At 38.7% G+C, this 16,146-nt stretch overlaps 1 protein-coding gene across 1 annotated transcript; it reads right to left on the bottom strand.

Moving 5' to 3' along the window:
* LOC141634108 (protein RETARDED ROOT GROWTH, mitochondrial-like) lies at positions 1-14,429 on the bottom strand. Its single transcript, XM_074446406.1, has 7 exons — positions 14,074-14,429; positions 13,148-13,259; positions 11,898-12,057; positions 2,883-3,031; positions 1,935-2,086; positions 642-756; positions 1-306 (listed from the first exon to the last, which is right to left on the bottom strand). Exons 1-7 carry the CDS (start codon positions 14,358-14,360, stop codon positions 166-168), a joined length of 1,116 nt encoding a protein of 371 aa, XP_074302507.1. The 5' UTR covers positions 14,361-14,429; the 3' UTR covers positions 1-165.
* Between the last annotated feature and the right edge of the window lie 1,717 nt (positions 14,430-16,146).

Here is a 16,146-nt window from a genome sequence, read left to right as displayed (position 1 = left end):
TCAACAAAATTGCTTCCTGCTGTAGATCTCTCATTGATGGATTTCTCTTAATTAAGTAAGATACATACATAGTGAAGATTATTGAAGAGACTTGGAAGAAAAGTATATATAAATGAATGAAAGCAAAATTATTCTCCCTTGACCAGTAAACTAATCCTTCCTAAATCAGAGAGAACCACCCATGGAGTCTTTGGCAATTTCATACAATCCTATCACATTCTCGATACTCAACAGAACAATAATGCACCACTCCAGCAGATCTGATCTCCTATTCTGCAGTACTTCTTGCAAGAAATGGATGTTGTGCTGCAATTCGACACCACGTGAGTATTAACTTAAATTCTTATATGAAGCGGTCTCCAACTGAAGCAGTAAGGGACTGCGGATTTACAATCTCTCAAAAAAGTTGTTAATAAAAAACTCAAAGGAATGAGCAATTCAAGCAATAAGTTAATCCACCATATGGTCGAGATATGACTATTTTTTGGGACTTCAGTTGAGCAATTTGGTTGCAAGTGTCAGACATGTTCAGTTTTTGGCATACGTTCAAGCCACATGGCCAAAGTAAGGTGTCAAAATAAAAATAGTCAGGCACAACTTACGCATACAACTGATACAAGAGATTAGGAGTCAAGTCATACCTCAATAAACTTCAGCTTTATATCAAGATTTGCAAATCGCTGAGTGACCTCATACTCTTCACGTAGATACTCATTTATCAGGGCATATTTTGCCTCCCTCCAAGCAATCTCTGATCTGTGTTTTTAATAAGAGAAGAAATGACAAATAATCAGTTTCAGGTGTCCACTTTTCACATCAATGACTATAGTTGGAATCTGTGAAGTTGAGAAACATCCACAACATATACCTCCTGTAGCAACCAAAATGGGGAAAAAAGTGCCAACAATTGAAAATAACATTGTAATTTCTTCACGATCTCATGCAATTATAATTCAGTTCTAGTCGATTCAATTATAACAAGCAGAAGCCCTTTAACCCAAATATTATCAGAACGGATAGATAGCATATTCAGATCCTATGATAAACTATGCTGCTCAGACTCCTGGGCGAAATTCAGATATCCTACATATCCGAGTGTAGTCTTGTTAAGACTCAACTTTTTAGTCACGAGGACTGTCTTAAAGTGAGGTTACGCATGCAAGGACATATCTTGAAAACAAAATTACACCAATTAAATTGAAATTTTTTGATTTTTTTTTTTTTTTAGTAAAATAGAGAGACGCTTGAGAAATAAGACCTAAAATCATTAGATATAATACGAAATGATCTTAAACAAAGCCTCAAGGGTTCCCACAAATAAGAGGGTAAGGTCGGATGTAGGTAGAGTGGTAGACAATCCCTATGTGAACAACACAGAGACTGTTTCCTAAAGACCCAAACGAAAATTGCAATTATGAAGAAAACAGTAAGTGCGCTCTAACTGGGAAGAGAGACAAAATACTCAATTTACAATAATACTAGCAAAGGTCTTGAATAAAAGTGTTAAGTTCTCACTCAGAAGAGGACATTTTTTAGTGAAAAGATTGTGAAGAAAGGTATTGCCCCTAGATTTGAATATTCTTCTGCTGTCTACCTACTCTACTGCTTCTGCCCATTAACCTAACGTCCTAACCTACTCTCACTTTCTCATTATCTATCACTTGAGTTAAAAACTTCTTCCGAAATAACTAACAGAAAAAAATAAGCAAGAATTTATAGTGTGTGACTGAATTATAAATGCACCAAGCCTCCAACTAAGTAGTTTTAAACTGATACCCATTTAATATCATGAAACAAATTTAATCTCCAATACGTGTATTCATACTTTGATACAATTAGCTAGAAAGTGGCTACCATAAAGCTAAAGTATTGATTACGAGTGGATAAATAATTATACTACATAGAATCAATGAATAAGAGTTGGGAGCGCATACCTGTCAAAAAGACCAACTTTAAGAATGACATCAGCAAGATTTGAGTTTGCTTTGCCGACAAGTTGAAAAAGCTTCTTTCTATGCATTGTAAACGTTCCAGTTTTCTCCATTGCACGATTTATATCTGCAAATTCTTCTACCATGATATCGACCTGAAATATAAAAGGGTGTTAAACTTCTAGACATTTAGTGAATATTTCCAAGGATTTCATGTAGGTGTGTCTAGTTACAACTAGGGGTGTTAATGAGACGAGACGGCTCGCGAGCAACTCGAGATCGGCTCGGTCAAAGCTTGGCTCGGGCTCGCGCTCGGCTCGAGAACTTAACGAGTCAAGCCGAGCAAAGGCTGGCTCGACTCGAAAAGCTCGCGAACGACTCGAACTTGTGTGATTACATAAGATATTGCTCATACTTTATAAAAATATTTTATCATAATTATATCTTTATATCACACATTGATTTGCCAAATATTTTTACATATAACCTTTGAGCCTTGTTATTAAAAATATCGGAAGTACAAAATTACAAAAATAAACAATTTTATATAGGCTTGATTTGGGCTCGAGATTGGCTCGAGCTCGCCTTAAAGCTCGCAAGCTTTATAACTAGCACATTTTTTTCAAGCTCGGGTAAGCTCGAGATCGGCTCGGGCTCGAGTTTTGATTCTTGAGCACAAGCCTAGCAAGGCCAAGCTCGGGCTTGGCTCGAGCTCGTTAACACCCCTAGATACAACCTCCTTCCAAAAGCTTCCTTATGTTGGACGATTTTGGTGTGCCATGGAGGGTCCCTCCTTTCGTTTTTTCTAACCAAACAAAGGATTTGTATCCCTCCTCCCTCTTCCCCCTACCCTCCAAATCCGCAAAATCCAAACAAGGCATTAGTCTAGTCGCTCAGAAAGAAACAAAAGTAACAAGCGTGTCCTTTGGAAGGAAAAGAGGAAAAATTTACCTGCGACACAAAATAATCTAAGGCAATACTTTGGCCAAGCACACTCCCAATAATGCGGATCCCATCAGTATCTAGATGTCTAAGAACTATGTAGTCAGCACCACCCTGCATATCTTCAACAAGTGTGGGCGTCTCCATCACTGTATAGTCTATTGAATACATAAAATATTAGTACTAAAAAAAACAAAATATAAGAGGTTAAAATATCTAGTTACTAAAATCAAGACAAATATGTGATTGTGTGCGTTAGAGCACGTGTGCACCATAAGAAGTTAGAAATTAGCAGTCCGGTAAAAGTGAATCCAAAGGTATCTTGCTCTAACTCAGTAGCAAGTGTTGGACATGGTTTTTTATGCAGAAGTTTCATATTTTGGCCTAAAACAAAGTGTCTAAGTACTGTATCGCTTAGGCGTGCTGGACTGTTAAGACACACGACTCATAGTCGAAGTGAAAGTCAAAGTAAAATAGCTGAAAATAGTATGCAGCATAATTTATCCACTTTTGAGGATAGCCAAAAATGGATATACACATTGATGATAAATCAGTGATTTCTAGAGGATGAGTTCTGATCACTGACCAGGCAGTGCAAACAGATTTAAAGTATATGACCACTGATGGACATCTCCACCAGCATGCTATTAAAAAAAAAAAGTCATCTCCATAAAAGGGGAGAAGCCACTACAATTCAGAGAATCAGTGAAGTATAAACAACACAAAAATAACTAAATAACTATGGATCGGATTTTGGTATGTGTCTGTTGTTTGAACAAGCTTTGAAATTTATAAACCCATTACTTCGAAGTCAGGTTAAATATTATCTTCCAAGTTCCATCAAACCCAAAGTTGCAGCGTTTAGCATCCATAAACTTTCTTCTGCATTTCTTTCAATCCAACACCAATACCAAAAACTTGTGAATTTTTACAATGGAACATTCTCCTCTTTAACCCCACTAATACTCCCTCCTCCCAGGCATGTTCTTCCCATTTGACTTTCAACACTTTTTAAGAAAAATGGTCAAATGAGCACTTTGCCCTTCACTTATTCGTCAGTCCTCACCCAGCCCTTCACTAGTTTCCTCCTTCCCCAACCCCACACAAACCCATCTACGAGAGTACCACCTTAACCAACCCACAACCCAAATGGCACCCACGACCACTAACAAACCACCCATCCGGTTCAACCCAACACCAACTAACGGTCACCCACGATTATTCCGACAACAATGAAATACCTCCCACCATCTAAAATCAACACCCTGCTTACAAAACCACCACCGGATAGCAGATCTAGACAGGGAGAGAAGCTGCTTGGAGGGAGGAGGTTAGGGCGTTGCTAGTGGAGGTGGGTAGTCGAAAATCACCACCCTAGAAGGAGGTGACATGAGTGGGTGGTGGATGTCAGAAGTAGCGATCAGGTCAACGAAAATAGTCAGAGTTGATGGTTTGGGTGGATAGATAAATCAAAGGTTTGTGGTGGTCGGAAAAATCAAGGGTTTATCAGTGGTTGCTGGAGGAATCGAGGGGATGATGTGATAGTGGTCGGAGGTGGCGGCCAGATTAGGTGGGAGGTGGTTGGTGGTGATTATAATGGAGGATGCAGCAAAGGAGTTGTAGTTTCACTATATTGATAGGGATACTTTGGTAAAAAAGCATAAAAATAACCTTAACAAAAAAGGAAACAAATAGAAGTGGGAAGAAAATAGAAAACACCTAAAAAAGAAAGTGGGAAGAACACAGAAGGAAGGAGGGAGTAAATGATTTTTAATTCCTTATTGATAAGTGCATTTTGTACACACTTATTGTTCTATATGGCATTGCATTTGACTTCTACTTTGCGCTCTTTAGAGTCGTTCTATATGACTTTTTTCCCGCTTTTGTTACTTGTGTATTGCATGTCGATTTGTGCAGGAAAGTATCCAAAGTACGCATTTAGAAGCCTTACCCGACATATTTGGAGATGTAGGGGTGCTTGACCCGAGTTCCAACTACTAAGATGCTAAGAGAGCTTGGGAGGTTGCATAGAGGTGCCGGAAACTAGCGGAATCGTCACTAGAGCTTGAAACGTAGAGAAAGGAACAGAAACTCGCCATTTTGGGTGTCGGTCGACCGACCTGGTGATGAGGTCGACCGGGTCGATCGACTTACGCTATAGGTCGATCAACCTAGACTATATTTCGTCAGTTTTATGGTTTTTAAGTTGTAATCTCGTTGATAGACTCCTAATACAAAAGGAGCGTTAGACTAATTTTTCAAGACGCTTTATCACGTTTCTCTTAGCACTTTAATCTTCCTCTTTTAGATCGGATTATTCGCACTCTTGTTAATCTTCCTTTGATAATTCAATCAACCTTTATTTCTTTGTTCATCTTCTTTGCTTCTAATTACTCTTCTCTTTAATCTCTCTGTTTTATGTTTAATTGTTCAAATTGTTACTTAGTTATGAATTCTTCCGTAATGATTATTCTTATTGCTCTTGTTAATAATCAAAACATATTCACTAGGGTTTAGAGGATTTATGGATTAATTTGGGTTTTTGCATATGGTTAGTAAATCAATCAGCTTTATTAGTCTAAATCGTTAATTGCATCTTTTAATTACAAATAGTTAGTTAAAGGCCTTAATTGACTATTTGTTTGGTAATTCTTGAGCTATGATCGAGAGCCTCGAACGGAATAGATATGTTGCAAACGATAGTATAACTTAATACGTAGCGAGAGCCCGTTAGGTGCATCCTAGGGTGATTAGCGATCCAAGAGGACCTTGTCACTACCCTTTGGACCGGTTTACTAGATTGATTTATGACCCGTATCTATGCCTATGACATCCATAATGAACCGACGACCCTAGCTCTTTCTCTATATAGTTTTATCGTCATTTACATCCTTTTCTCTTGCTTATTGTTTAGTTTAGTTAATCAAATCAAATAACCCCCAATTGTCTCCGTTTATTAGCATTTAGAATACGATAGTCTCCCTGAGGATTCGATCCCTGACTGCATTAGTTAGAGACCGTAGGGTTATTTTTGAGAGGTGTGCGATAGCCTGTCAAATTTTGTCGCCGTTGCCGGGGAGACAACGCATTTTCTATTTGTTTTATCTTTGTTTGTCTTTCGTCTCAGGTGTTCCTTGGGACCGTTTCCTTGGGACCGTTTCTCACCATTCTGTGCTAGTTTTGTTTATGCCTAGGACCTCCTTCAGGTCCAAGAATCAGAACCAGAAAGGACATTCCGAGCTAGGCGAAACTTTTGGAAGGAGATTTTTATTGCAGAAAATCAGTTCTTTGAAGAGGATACTTCTATTTATGCCGTTATTACAATCATGCTCCGAGCCCACGCTAGATTCGATTCTTAAGGGTTTCAAGCTACCTACAACAGACAACGGTACTTTTGAAATCCGCCTTCCTATATCAATATGGCGGAGCAGAATCAATTTGGAGGTGTAGGAGGTGAAGATCCTTGCAAGCATATGGAAACCTTTACAGATTATTGCTGAGCTATCCCTAACTCTTACTGCTGGGGTAACACAAGAAAAGGTGAAGGATACCATGTTCCCTTTCTCTTTGAAAGATTATGCTCGCGAGTGGTATCGCGATCTTGACAAGGAGCTGGAACTCATTGGCCCTAGCTTTTTACAAGAGATACTACCCTTCGCAGCAAACCAATGCTCTAAGGGGCTCTAAGGGGACAGATTACTAGCTTGAAGCAGTCTCTGAAGATTTGAACGAAGCTTGGGTCCAATTCAAGAGGCTTATTCGCTCCATTCCTCATCACGAGTTTCAGCCATGGTTCCTTTGCAAACAGTTTTACAACGGGTAACGGGTTGATGCCTCTGCAAATGGTAGGTTCCAGAAGAATATTGATATTGATGATGACAAGGGCTGGATTATTATTGAGGAGATGGCTACCCACATAGGAGAGTATAGGAATCCGAGGGCCAGTGTGCGTGCGCGGTAAGTCATGACAATAGTGCTGCACAATTAGAAGCTATGAATGCCAAATCTTCAGATGGGTCAAGCTTCAAACAAACAGTTAATGCTATGGTGCAACAAGCAGTTTTCTGTTTGTGTTTTCTGATGTGGAATTAAAGGACACTCTGCTCCGAATGTATAACGGAGAAGGAACAAGTGCTTGCATTTCAGCACTACAAGCAAGCTAATCCGTTTTCCAATTTTTATAATGAGAGAACTAAGGAGCATCCTAACTTCTCCTGGACGAGCCAAAACGTGTTGAATCCTACTCCACCTCCGCAACAGCAGTCATATGTAAATCCAGCGAATAGAAATCAGCAACAAGGGTTTCAAACCCATCATTCCCTCCGCCTCAGCAAGGTAGCAAGGTACCTCCCAGAATCCAAGTGAAATTGCGGAGTTAAAAGGTATGGTGCAGTCTCTTATGATACACCTCTAGAAAAGTGACCAAGATAAGGATGCGTTGATTAAGATGCTAGAGAATCAGATGGCCCAATTAGCATCCAAGCAAGCTACAAGGCAACCGGGTCAGTTGCCTTCTCAACCAGATAAATCTCATAAAACAGTTAATGCTATCAACCTCAGGAGTGGTTTCACTTATGAGGGAGTGGTTTCACTTATGAGGGACCGGAAATGCCATTAGTTGATAGGGATATAGGTGAAGGACTTGGAGTTTTGGGTGAAAAAGTTGCGCACGATGTAGCCAACGACGCTGAAAACGAGAAAGAAAAAGAAAAAGAGGCGGGCGATGCTAAACGTGACCTAGGTGGACCGACCCATTAAACTTCCATTTCCAAACCGCCTACGCAACAACAAGGTAGAGAAGGAGTTTGGTAAGTTTTTGGAGGCTGTGAAGAATCTACTCAAGTACCTTCCTATGCTAAGTTTATGAGAGAAATTTTGACTCGTAAACGGAGTTGTGATGAGGTGGAGACTATTGCTTTTACCGTGCACTCCTACAGAACAAGTCTCCACCCAACCCAAATTGGCTAACCCACCCAAATTAGCGGTAGTTTCTCCGTCCCTTGTTCTATAGGCACCCATACTATAGATAATGCTTTATGTGATTTGGGTGCCGATATGAGTGTCTTACCCCTGGCTTTGGCTAAAAAGATAGGTTTGGCCGAGTTTAAATGTACAAATATGACTGTCCAGACCGTTCCTTGTCACGACCTTTAGGGATCCTAGAGGATGTTCCTGTGCGAGTTGGGAAGTTCTTTATACCCACTGATTTCGATTTCATTGTGTTGGACATCCATGAGGATACCCTCACCCCTATTATCTTAGGGAGACCATTTTTGGAGACTGCTGGTGCAATTATTGACGTAGGAGCGAGAACTCTGACATTTAAGGTTTGGGGGCCGAGTCCACTGCCCGTAGGACACCTATGCAAGTTGTACCTTGCCATGTTTCCCCTGTAGAGTCTGATAGGGTAGCACACATTACTGCAGTTGAAGCAAAACGTTGTGCTGTTGTTGTGACACCTCCGCCCCATGTTGGGAGCAAGATAGAGGACCATATTGTTGTTTCTCTTTCTCCAGGACACAGGTTAAGCTCCTATGAGGATTCAGGAAGTGGACTTGGTGCATTGGGTGCAAAGTCTAAAGCTGGAAATGTTGATTATGGCGTAGGGAATTAAGATTCAGTGCCGCGTGCAAAGAAGGGGCGCCCAAAGGCTAAGTGTAGTGAGATAGCCTGTGCTACGGGATGCCCTTCTATTTCCAAAGACAAGTTTAAGTGGTGGTCTAAGGCCAAGATCAAGAATGCAAGAATGCTCATTCAATCAGCAGTAGCCGTAACAAAGGCCGAGCGGGACCATATAAACCAGCGCCTGACCAGGAGGAGGCAACCTGGATTGTAAAAGCTTTGTTAAGTGTGCTTTATTTCAGTTTTTAGTTAGCATAGTTTTAATGAATATAATTTTGGAAAGGGACTTAATTTTCATTTGAGTGTCGGTTCTTATGTGCGTGATGTTGTTTGATGCTGATGACCCGGATTTCACGGGTGTTGATTAGTGGTAGCTGGCCACGACCCCCCATGGTTGTTGCTGGTTTGGGAAGGTCCGTTATGCGCTTATTGTGAGTCTCTTTTCCTAATTTTTTTATTCATTTGCATTCATCTTGTTCGTATATCCTTTTCCCCTATATATTTTTTTTTTTGATGCTGCTGTTGTTTGCTGAATACAATGAGGGCATTGTATGATTTGGCTTGGGGAGGGTATACATATGTCTGTTTGCATCCATATGCATATTTCTTGCATTTCACCATGCATTTATATAAAAAACCAAAAAAAAATACAAAAACATGTTTGCATTTAGGTAGAGTCTTAAGTTGAGTCGGAGTGATTATCTAACGATGATGACATTGCTTTTATACTCTTGCTAACTTGTTTTAAGCCTTGCATTGTTTGACGCCCTTATTTTGAGAAATTCATTTGCATTGTATACGAGTTTTTGATAAATTCTACCAAACGAATAGACTTGACCTATATGTTGGCAAACTACTTATACATTCTAAGGTTTAGAGCTTCATAAACCAATGGCATTCATGATTAGTTTCATTTAGGATGTGAGTAGTACTCCTTACATGGCATGTAACATCAATTTGCATAAGCATGAAATTTGTCTCTTATTGCCTATATACACTCGGGTTTGTGGTGGTGACACATGTGAAGAGGCGACCCTTCCTTTACGTTTAACCTATTAGCCTCACATTAGCCAAATTTGCCTTGTTTTGTCCCGTTTATTCAACTACATTCCTATATGGCCTAACCTTGTCAAGCTAGTCTTGTTGGTAAGTTTGGAAGTCTTGTTGCGGTCAATTTTATTGCTATTGTAACGGATGTTGGAAGGAAGGTGAAAAAAAAAAGATTGCAAAAAATATGAAGAAAGAAAGAAGAAAAAAAATGTGAGAGAAAAATGAAAAGATGAAAATTTTTGAAAACTCTTCTGACTCCTATGTTGTTCTATTAATTATATACAAGGAGTATTGTTATATTGTGAGTGAGTTTATGCCATATTTGGCATTGTGCTTAATTTTCATGTTGGGTTATTAATTGGAATGTTGCTGCTTTTGGTTGTGTTCAGTGCTAGCTTGGCTTCTACCTCCACATATCCAAACTATTTTGCCCCTTCGTACCCAATTACTTCACCTCACATTCATATGTAAGTCCTCGGCATGTGTTATGGACCTCGATTGGTTGGAGTATATGTGTACGGTAGCTAGAGATATCTATCATTTTAGATTGCATGCATGCTTTTGTAGGTCGTAGTTAGGTGAGTGACTATTTTCCTTCTCTCTTACAAAATTTGTACTCACCTTATGCTTTAATGCGAGATGAGTGACCCGTGAGAGTCTGACATAGATGGTCTTGCAAGGTCGACGGTTTGGTAGTCTTTGGTCATTAGTTTAACTCGTTTGCATTTGAATTTTTGTGTTTTATAGCATTGGAATTCATTCCTTAGCATGGGTGTCATATTGCCTTAAATTGGTTTGATGAGTCCTTTGTATAGCTAGCTCTGAGTTGTATGCCGCTCAACTAATCTCCTTTCTATGTCTTCTGTTTGCTTGCTTGGGATAAGCAAGGGTTTGGTTTGGGGAGGTTTGATAAGTGCATTTTGTATACACTTATTGTTCTATTTGGCATTGCATTTGACTTCTACTTTGCGCTCTTTAGAGTCGTTTTATATGCCTTTTTTCCCGCTTTTGTTACTTGGGTATTGCATGTCGGTTTGTGCAGGAAAGTATCCAAAGTATGCATTTTGAAGCCTTACCCGACATATTTGGAGATGTAGGGGTACTAAGATGCTAAGAGAGCTTGGGAGGTTGCTTAGAGGTGTCGGAAACTAGCGAAATCGTCGCTAGAGCTTGAAACGTAGAGAAAGGAACGGAAACTCGCCATTTTGGGTGTAGGTCGACCGAACTGGTGATGAGGTCGACCGGCCTGATGGTTGGGTCGATCGACTTACGCTATAGGTCGATCGACCTAGACTATATTTCGTCAGTTTTATGGTTTTTAAGTTGTAATCTCGTTGATAGACTCCTAATATAAAAGGAGCGTTAGACTAATTTTTCATGACGCTTTATCACGCAGTACTTAGAACCCTAATTACTTTTCTCTTAGCACTTGAATCTTCCTCTTTTAGATCGGATTATTCACACTCTTGTTAATCTTCCTTCGGTAATTCAATCAACCTTTATTTCTTTGTTCATCTTCTTTGCTTCTAATTACTCTTTTCTCTTTAATCTCTCTGTTTTATGTTTAATTGTTCAAATTGTTACTTAGTTATGAATTCTTCCGTAATGATTATTCTTATTGCTCTTGTTATTAATCAAATCATGCGTAGGGGATTTATGGATTAATTTGGGTTTTTGCATATGGTTAGTAAATCAATCAACTTTATTAGTCTAAATCGTTAATTACATCTTCAGTTAAAGGCCTTAATTGACTATTTGTTTGGTAATTCGTGACCTAAGATCGAGAGCCTGGAACAGAATAGATCTGTTGCAAACGATAGTATAACCTAATACGTAGCAAGAGCCCGTTAGGTGCATCCTAGAGTGATTAGCGATCCGAGAGGACCTTGTCACTACTCTTTAGACCGGTTTACTAGATTGATGTATGACCCGTATCTATGCTATGACATCCATAATGAACCGACGACCCTAGCTCTTTCTCTATATAGTTTTATCGTCATTCACGTCCTTTTTTCTTGCTTATTGTTTAGTTTAGTTAATCAAATCAAATAACCCCTCCTTTTCTCTTGCTTATTGTTTAGTTTAGTTAATCAAATCAAATAACCCCCAATTGTTAGGAAGACAGACCGTTTATTAGCATTTAGAATACGATAGTCTCCCTGAGGATTCGATCCCGACTTTCCCTGACTGTATTAGTTAGCGACCGTAGGGTTATTTTTGAGAGGTGTGCGATAGCCTGTCACTTATGTACGCCGTAAAGCAGCCACTTTAGTTCAAAATTCAAAATGTATTAGAAGATGTATCAAAGCATCAACATGATTTTCAAAGCTATGAGACTCCTGAAAAAATTACCATCTTTTTTTGTCTCTCGAAGCACTCCAGAAGCATGTCTCCTAACAATGTTCAAAAAGAAATCAACTTCATGGTCCTCAACGTTGAAAAGAACAGCAGATCCATAGTGAAATACCACCATGTAACTCTGACAAATCACATCACTTCTAAATGCCATTCCCTGAAAAATAAAAGATCGACGTTTGTTTTAGACAACTAAAGACTTTAAGAAACTTAAAAAGAACCATCATCAATAATTTCGCAAGTGAAGGTTTCTGAAAGAGAGAGAACAATGACAAAACATAACAGTGAACCTTGTATACACTTTCTACTTTCTAGCAATATAACATTATACACGCAGTCTAGCAATTGAACATTCAAAGAAACCCATAAAAGCACATGGTGCTATTTTTCCCCCTATAATAACGTACTACCAATAACAAAGTGACTGTTCTTTTGAGAAAAGTCTTTCAGTAAATAAGCAAAAGCTTAAAAAAGTTCCAAAAAAAATCCATGATTGTCTATAGACACAAGTTACACAGAGTTTCGTAAAAAAGAAAACATCCAGATGTGAAACAACAAAAAAAGAAAACATCCAGAAGTGAAACAACAAAACAACTGTAAAAGTATCCAAACTTAAACCTATGTATAATATCAAACCATGATGGTAGGTAAACAAGGCAAAGTATTCTATTGAATATTTTGTTTTTTCCTGCTTGAATGCCAGAATTGAAGCTAGAACTAGAGTCTGTATTTTAGTAGTTCTGATCACAAAAGGCCCAAAAGCTCAACAGCTCAATGGCTACTTTCTTGCTCACTTGGTGCTCAACATATACATCTTTCTTTGCCCATCTGATGGAAAGGACAAAAACTAAAAGCTAAATGTTCGGCATTTTCAGTTAGCCTTTCTTAGTTAGTGTGCGCCCCACAAATTGTTATGCAATATCGCCAGAGATGTGAACAGTTTCTATAACTTATAGCTTTGAAAATGTACTAGTGTTCTGTGCTGTCCTTAAAACATACACAAGTGCTAAACTCAAAAGAACTATTAGCGAAAACTTGGGAGCTTACTTAATTGATGTAGTGTGCCTCGTGTGCCTCGTGTCTGAGGCACTAAATTCCTTGAATACACAAGGAACATCAAGAATCCCAAATATTATAAGGTAGTTACATACTTACATTAAATAAATAACCAAACAACCCATCACATTAGACAAGAACAGAGGGAAAACCAAACGAAGAGTGAAACAGACAAAGAATTATCTTCTTACAATCGTTTCAGAATGTTTATTGGAGAATCTGAGTGTAACGTTATTTGAGTTGCGGGAAGTTGGAGGAACGACATTTCCAGCATTCTCTACTTGTATGCTCCTCAAGTTGATACTGCCAAAACCATGATTCTGAGAGGCCAAACGATAATACCACACCAAACATAATGATAAGGAAAGGTGAGCGTGATTGAATCAGGCCCCCAAAAAAGTACATATCAGGATTCAAGATCCAGGGTTGAAGAGATGATTTTACATTTGAAATTTGTAATAGGCTTTATAGAAAATTGTGAGCCACTGAATATCCGATTACTATTCCAATGACATACTTTCGCCCTCTATATTGATCTTCCATTCTCACAATTTCATACTACATGGTTCATGTTATAGCTGACCCAAAATATTAATTAGGGACTAAAACTTCATTGTTATTGCTGTATTGCAGCTACTTGCTGCACAAACAAAAAAAAGACAAACAACAGACTTCCGTCGTCCTTCGAACCAGTATAAAGTTTTAACCTTTGGGATCCTTTTGGTTTGAGAAGAAGCTTTGGCCCATAAATGATGTTGCTAATATCTGCTGTCTGGATTAATTCGACGAGGAATATGGGGGAAAAACAGACCAAAAAAAAGGTCGAAATCCCCTAAAAAAAATTTACTCCGTATTATATATTCCTATGCTAGGAATGTGAATTATCCCCCTCCACCTCCGCCAAAGCCAAAGTAAGGAGCGCACAGCAAAGGCGTTTTAAATTCCAGTGGTTTTGTGATGTTTGATCGAATCATCTAGAAGCCACAACCAGAGGTAATTACAAAAGCAACAACAATTACTGCAACTAGACATGATTAATGGGCAAACAATAAAACAGGATAATGAAGACAAGACAAGAGTAAAAAGAAAGAGTGATGAATAGGTGAAAAGTAGAAACCTTGTAGAAAGGAAAAAGGCTTTGACAGGAATCATAGCAGTTTGTTGGTATTCATCATCATGTACATGGGATTGAGCATCGTAATAATCATGGGCCAAAGCAACAGCGGCAGAAGAAGAAGACGAAGAAGAGAAGGACTTCGAAAGATGAAATCTAGAGGTGGGATCTGAGCAAAAGGAAGAAAAAACAAAGGGTTTGAAAGGAGGTGTACTGCCGTTCATGTAAGAAGATGAAGGAATGCAGTATATGCGGCGATATAGGAGACGGTAAACTCTCCATCTCCCCATTCACTATAAACAAGCTGATGACGATGATGCTCCTTTCTTCATCAATTTTTTTTAATGTGGCACCTTATCAAAATATCAACAACCCCTGCACTCTATATTCGAATTTTTAATGGACCCAGCCCACTTAGCAGCGGGTCACGACAGGCCGAGCCCCTTTACTTTTTTTTTTTTAAGTGATGGACTGGGTCTGGCCTATGAAATGTGAGCACTAGCCCGGCCCGAGGGGGAGGTCGGGCTGTGCTATGGATTGGTCGGGCTGTGGAATTTTGACCCACAAGATCGGGTTGGGCCGGACTGGCCAACTACAATGTAGAGGTCTACTTCAACCAAGTTAATGGTCATTTAAAGTCGTCATCATCATCATTTCTACTTTTTTTGGATCAAACTTATCTCGATCCGAATCGAATCAATTTATAGGATCTCGAATCGAATCGAATCAACTTATAGGATCCGAATCGGACTTATTGGATCTGAATCGAATCGAACTTATAGGATCTCGAATCGAATCGAACTTATAGGATCTCGAATCGAACTTATTGGATTTGAACTGAACTGAATTGAATTTATAGGATCTGAAGTGAACTTAAATTAAGCGATGTATAGGATCTGAACTGAACTTATAGGATCTGAACTGAACTGAACTTATAGGATCTGAACTCAACTTATAAGATCTGAACTGAACTGAACTTATAGGATCTGAACTGAATTGAACTGAACTTATAAGATCTGAAATGAACTTATATTAAGTGACTTTAAATCCAAAAGAACAGGGCCTTCATCATCATCATCATCATTTACTATATTAAAACAAAAGCTAATAGGCTGATGTGTCGCGCTGTCGTTAATCCACCATATAATACCGTATACCTGCACAACTACATACATATGAAATACGGAGGGTTGCTGAACCCAATAACCCACGAAATTATCGAGCCCAATTTCTCTCTATTTCCTAAAAAGAAATGGAGAGGCAAGTTCTTATTAACGGTCCGGATGCATTTGTACAACGTCTAACGGTTCTAAATTTACGCATAAAGATAAAGAAAAATGTGTGTAAGAGGGAAAATTATTATTTAAAGAGATTGTGAGAGGAAATGGAGAGGATCCATTTCCGAAATTATCCTTCCTTCGTACACGTATTAACTGGCCTTAACCACCCACTTTAGAAACTGCCAAAAAAAAAAAAACTCCCTTCCCATCGTGATTAGGGATAATTACCATCTTATTTCTCCTCCCATATTCAACCCATCACCACTATTTACTACCACCATGGCTGTTAACTGGCCTCACCCTCGTCGGCGTGTCATTCCGGCAGTTAGAGTAGGCCGTCATCATTGGTAAGTTTACTCTCAATTTTAATTTTGATTTTAGTAGAAACAATACTAAAGTTACAAGTTAATTAAAAAACAAATTTGGATTTAAGTATTAATTTGGGTATTCAACTACTCTTAAATGTTGGTAAATCGATTTTAAAATTTGCATGATGTTATCGAATATAAATTGTTGATAAGTTGAATAGAAGTTATTGTGAGATGTTAATTGTTTAAGACAGTATCAAATTAGCAGAATAAGCAAATTATATTTGTTATTATCATCTCGCAAAGGTGTTTCACTGCAATTTGCGCCAGTGTCAACTTATAAAGTTACGGAGTATAATTTTCTAAATGGTTTTGTCAGGTAAATTCGACTTTAAAGAATATGGGAGCAGCTGGAGAAAAACCTATGTTTTGGCTGTGAGTCCTTGATAATTGATACTCTCTCCAATCCTCTATTTTCTTTCTCTTTA

This window comes from Silene latifolia, chromosome Y, assembly GCF_048544455.1.
Source record: "Silene latifolia isolate original U9 population chromosome Y, ASM4854445v1, whole genome shotgun sequence".
Taxonomy (NCBI): Eukaryota; Viridiplantae; Streptophyta; class Magnoliopsida; order Caryophyllales; family Caryophyllaceae; genus Silene; species Silene latifolia.
The sequence above is the reverse complement of the archived record's forward strand: the minus strand, read 5'-3'. Positions and strand labels throughout refer to the sequence as shown.

Bases quoted from the DNA above. Each gene is read 5' to 3' on its own strand.
- LOC141634108 (XM_074446406.1), bottom strand. From the start codon at position 14,360: ATGGGGAGATGGAGAGTTTACCGTCTCCTATATCGCCGCATATACTGC. The intron at 12,058-13,147 runs GTAAGAAGATAA...TTTATTTTTCAG, and splicing joins ATAAACATTCTGAAACGATT to GGAATGGCATTTAGAAGTGA. The intron at 757-1,934 runs GTATGCGCTCCC...TTAAAAACACAG, and splicing joins AAAGTTGGTCTTTTTGACAG to ATCAGAGATTGCTTGGAGGG.